We start from the raw sequence: 4865 nt of genomic DNA, 5'->3' as shown, positions 1-4865 counted from the left end.
ATGCAGTAACTATACACTATATATATACATGCATATACAGTCCAAGGTCATCCATGTATTTCCATTCAATGTTCCTTTCTTTATTCTTTTTGTGCTGTTAATAACAACAAAACACTTGTCTTGTATATAGATATTTTATTTATGTTGTTGGTCATATATAATCATAGAATTATTCATATATGAATTCATATATTAGCCATGTCTATTCTTTCATTTGTTCAGCTGTTGTGTCATATTTGAGTAACGGGGGTGACGGACTCAAAATGCCTTAAATAAAGATTCTGACCCCGAAAGCTGCGTCTTATAAAGGCTTATTGGTGCTGCTCAGTAAATCATTTAACTATTAATTAAGCCATTACATGTGGGGTTTGTGGGCAGTAATTAGAGTTACGAGGAGGTATTACTGTAATCTGAAATACCTCCCCTGTTTTGGCCACCGCGCAGTCCGCCTCCTCCCCGATCTCAGCTGATCAGTGCGCGGAGTGCCGGGGATCACTGAAGTTGGCTCGGTAATGAGCATCATGAGGCGGTCTGCCGGAGCTCAGTCCGTGGGAGGGGTCTGCCAAACCTTTTCCCTCTAATTGACCGGGGAGCAGAAGCAGCCGGGGATGCGAGCAGCCACAGACGGGGACAGAGGTACTCAGCAAACCGCATTTTGTTGCTTTAATAACCGCTTATTGAAACACATCAGGTGGAATTGGATTTATTAGCCTGTCGCATGGTTACTGTGTGTGTGTGTGTGTGTGTGTGTGTGTGTGTGTGTGTGTGTGTGTGGTTCTTCTGGAGCAGTGCTTTGAGAGCTTGCAGGAGCCAGAAAAAAGACAAAAGAGAAAGTGCTGGTGATCAGTGGAAGTGGCATCTTTCTGTGTGATCACAGGAATTCATTTGGGGTTTGTTTAGCTGTACTTTCGGATGCTTCACAGAGTGAGAGATGCGTGCAGATTTCTGCTTGCGCAAACCCTTCAGGCACAGGATACAAAGTGGATCGCATCGACTAAATAAATAAATAACCTGAAGTCATTTCAGTTAGTTTAAAGATCTTATTCTTCTGTCCGTGTTTTACTGGCAGAGGCGGACGCATGGGCTTGACAAGACGGGAACCCCAAATGGCTGCTCTCGAACTGTTTTACTTTGACCAGCCCGACCCGACGGACTCCTCCCCGGCTTTGAACAAGCGGAGTGTCACCGAGATCAGCTGCAGCGGCGGAAAGTCACTTGGCCCCGGCGGAGGGGAGGCTTCAGCACCACGGACAGAAACCCGGACGGAGGTGGAAACAGAAACATCTTTCACCTGCAAACACCACGATGATGACGCTGCTGCTGCTGGTGATGATGATGAGGATGATGATGATGATGTCCAGCTGATAGAGGCAAGTCCACAAACCTGTAGACTGAGTCAGAGCTCCTCTAATGAACTGTACGAGGAAGAGGAGGCGGAAGAGGAGGTGGAGATGGAGGTGGAGGAGGAGGAGGAGGAGGAGGAGGAGGAAGAGGAGGAGGAGGAGGAGGAGGAGGAGGAGGACGACATCCCGGAACTTTACTTGCTGTCCGAGGACGACCTCTCCTCTGACGGCTCGGGAAAGTCTGTGGATTACGGCTTCATCATCGCCGTGACATGCCTGGTGACCGGCATCTCTTTGGTCGCCATATCCTACACAGTCCCCAGGGACGTCCGGGTGGACCCTGACAGCGTGTCCGCCCGGGAGATGGAGCGGCTGGAGAGGGAGAAAGCCAGGGTGGGGGCCCATCTGGACCGGTGTGTCATAGCGGGTCTGTGCCTGCTCACCCTCGGGGGCGTGCTGCTCTCCACCCTGCTAATGATCTCCATGTGGAAAGGGGAGATGATGAGACGGAAAGCCTTCGCTTATTCCAAACACGCAGCCAAGTTGTACGGCTCGATCAGTCTGAGAGCAGGCTCCAGCCCGACCCGGGAATCCTGCTCGCATTTGTCAGCGGCTGATGAGGATTTAGAAGTGCTCAGCTGAATCTATGGACAGGACAGGCGTAAAAGACTCAGAGAAGTGCTTAGAAATCCTACCAGTGCTGTCTTATAATTTTATTATTTCTAACAGCTGAAGTGTTTTATGTTTTGCGGGGTTTTTAAAGGACAGATTGACATCATGTCAAATCTGTCTCACACATGTCCTCATGTCCACTGAAAGAGTTTTTATTCCTCCCGTCCAAACATAATTTTATTTCAGTGTGAGTGATTGAGGATAAAAATCTATCATCCTCTCTTAAAGTTCAGCCAAAGCCACTATGAGGGTTTAGCGGTTGCAGGAGTTCAGACCAAAAGCAGATCTGCGGCGTGCTGCTCCAGGCCCCGGAAACACGACCCAGAGAGTCCAGATTGAGAGACAGATCTATGAGTTGGCAGGCTTATCAGATGCCAAAACCCTGCGCGCAGATTTGAAAACAAAACGTCAGAGACAGGATTTTACAAAGGAAAGTTGTCCCTCACCTTAATTATCTTCATCTTGTCTTCTGCGTTTACATTACAGTAATCCACCAGGAAAAAAAGCCCTCATCCCCTGTGTGTGGCTGAACCAGGTTCACTCAAATGAACACTCACTCAGAGGCTGTGCTGTCTTTTAAGTTTTAAAACCGACCTTTTGTGTTATTATCCCTCCACTGTTGCCCCAGCGTGGAAGCACAGGGTTGGAGGATGCTGACTTGGGTTCACTGGGCCTGGATCTGTCCAGGAACAGTTACAGCAGCCACTAACTCTTTTCTTTGTACACGTGAGCATGTCTGTGTTTAATTGAGATTTAAACATTGAGTTCAAAATAAACCAAACGATGACGAGCTGTACAGTGAAATGAGTATGTGAGTAAATATGTTGTTTACGTTGGTGGATGGTAGGTTCGCCTTTCGATGATCTCTGACCCCACCTTTTCCTTTAGCACTGCGTCACTGCTCCTAATGATGCTGCTATTTTGGAGACTTTGTGTTTACATGCCAGTGCAGACTTTAATGTTTAAGGCCTGTGTGTGTGTGTGTGTGTATGGTACAGTAGCTGCAGAGTCGGGTTTGGGGGGTGGGGGGTCGAACCTGAACCAGGAGTGGTGTCATTGTTACTGCCTTCACTCTCCACCATGTCAGAGAAAGGGAGAACGTTTCACTGAGCTGTGCAGCAAACACTGATGTGTTGGGAGTTTTTTTGTTGTGAAAACCTTTGCATGGATCTGCGCACAACTCCAAAGGAAATTCTGCCTAATCTAAGTGTGACATGCTGAAGTGATGCCTCGATTTGTTGAAACACAAATAGAAATACCACAGGAGGCGTAATTAGATTTTTTGGTTGAGCACCGATGACGGGGAAGCTCACTTTACCCCAGATGCTCTTGGGGAGTTTTGACTGCAGATGTTCAAAAGCATACAGAGAGAGAGAGAGAGTCAAACAAACCCCTGGGGGAAAGCTCTCCTGGTAATTGGTGTTACTTAATTGCTCTTGGGAGGCCTGTGAATCAGTGAGGAATAAAAAAAAAATAATTTTTTTTTAAAACCCCCAGAGCCCCAATCAAGCCCTGCTTCACTCGCTTATCAAATACTAAACAGCTCCAGCTGCAATACTGAAGTGAAATGTTGTGTTGCATTCACGGGGGAGGAAGTAATGGATCGCCCGCTCTGACTCAAGATGCTGTGAATGAACAATTGTATCTCCTGCTCACCGTGTGCGGAAAGCTGTGCTGTGCAGCCTCTGTAATCGGAGGTGCTCACGGCGGGCAGGTTCACGTTATCCTCCACACGACCTTCGCTCTCTCTCACCTCGTTAACGTCATTAAACAGGGTGGAATCAGCTGACCTCCTGATTAAATACTAAGTTTATTCCCAATGCCAGCCAGTCCTCTCTGACGTCACAGAGCAACAGATCACTGGGAAAAGTCCACTCTCAGATGAGTGATCTGGCGACAAAGTGCTGAGGCTTAACCACTTCTCCTCACCCGCTTCAGTCGATGCCGTCTTACAGTTTTCCCAGATTTACTTCTTCGACAGCCAGCAGAGAACAGCTGTGAGCTTGTTGCGTTCAGTATGTGGGATTGGAGAGAGTGGCGTGGCATAGTAAAAGCAGGAGAGAGAGCTTTTCACAGCCGAGAAGACATGAAAGTCGGCCGTCTAAATCAAAACCTGCAGTGCACTGTGGCCTGTTGAGGCTGCAGTCTGCGGGGATATCAGTCTCTCCAGCTCTCGTTCAGTACAATATATCTCTCCCAGATGATGTTAATTAAAAATGATTCAGTCTAGAGAGAAAATGTTACTCCACAACACTTGACATTTACTGCTGCGGTGTTTGATACTTGGAGATTTGGGTGTAGCCATCGCTGGGAATGTCTGATTTTGACATCATGTTGTCTGTGTTTGTGGAAACAGCCGACACAACGGCCTCGGAAATAAAATAATGACTTTTTAACAACATGAAGTCTATTTTTATCCATTATATATATACATATATATACACAACTTCCATTTAGTGGTTTTAGTAGTTGTTAATTTAATCCCACTTTATTGTCCTGGGGTTATTTTTGTCAACCGTCGCAAAAGTCAAGGATGAACTTTTAATCTTGTAATGAGATTCTTAAATTGAAATAATTTAATATTTGTGACATAAAAAGTATAACAAATAAGGTTGTTTAAAACTTATGTCTTACGCACCAGCTGCTCATGAACCCGTTCCCAATGTGTTGTGTTTGTACCCCACTGGGTTGCCAGGATACTTTTAAACAATTAACTGTTTAAACAGGAAGTCACTTCAGCTGTGCCCGAAGCTTCAGTCTGGGGTCGATGAACAAAATAAAAAAGATGAACCTTTCAAAACTCTATACAATATGCACAAGTGTGAGATTCTGTGATTTCCCTCTCATGCT

General features: G+C 46.2%; 1 protein-coding gene across 1 annotated transcript; it reads left to right on the top strand.

The window, feature by feature from the left end:
- Positions 1 to 4377, top strand: LOC124074907 (sodium/potassium/calcium exchanger 1). The gene is made up of 4 exons (XM_046418243.1): positions 1 to 5; positions 502 to 636; positions 1070 to 1447; positions 1481 to 4377. Exons 1-4 carry the CDS (start codon positions 1 to 3, stop codon positions 1983 to 1985), a joined length of 1023 nt encoding a protein of 340 aa, XP_046274199.1. The 3' UTR covers positions 1986 to 4377.
- Positions 4378 to 4865: the final 488 nt, after the last annotated feature.

This window comes from Scatophagus argus, chromosome 17 (genome assembly GCF_020382885.2).
Source record: "Scatophagus argus isolate fScaArg1 chromosome 17, fScaArg1.pri, whole genome shotgun sequence".
In the NCBI taxonomy this organism is placed as follows: Eukaryota; Metazoa; Chordata; class Actinopteri; family Scatophagidae; genus Scatophagus; species Scatophagus argus.
This window is presented reverse-complemented; position numbering and strand designations above follow the sequence as displayed.

Excerpts from the sequence above, each read along its gene's own strand:
- LOC124074907 (XM_046418243.1), top strand. Across the intron at positions 637-1,069 it reads AGCCACAGACGGGGACAGAG|AGGCGGACGCATGGGCTTGA; the intron begins GTACTCAGCAAA and ends TTTTACTGGCAG. Across the intron at positions 1,448-1,480 it reads GAGGAGGCGGAAGAGGAGGT|GGAGGAGGAAGAGGAGGAGG; the intron begins GGAGATGGAGGT and ends GGAGGAGGAGGA.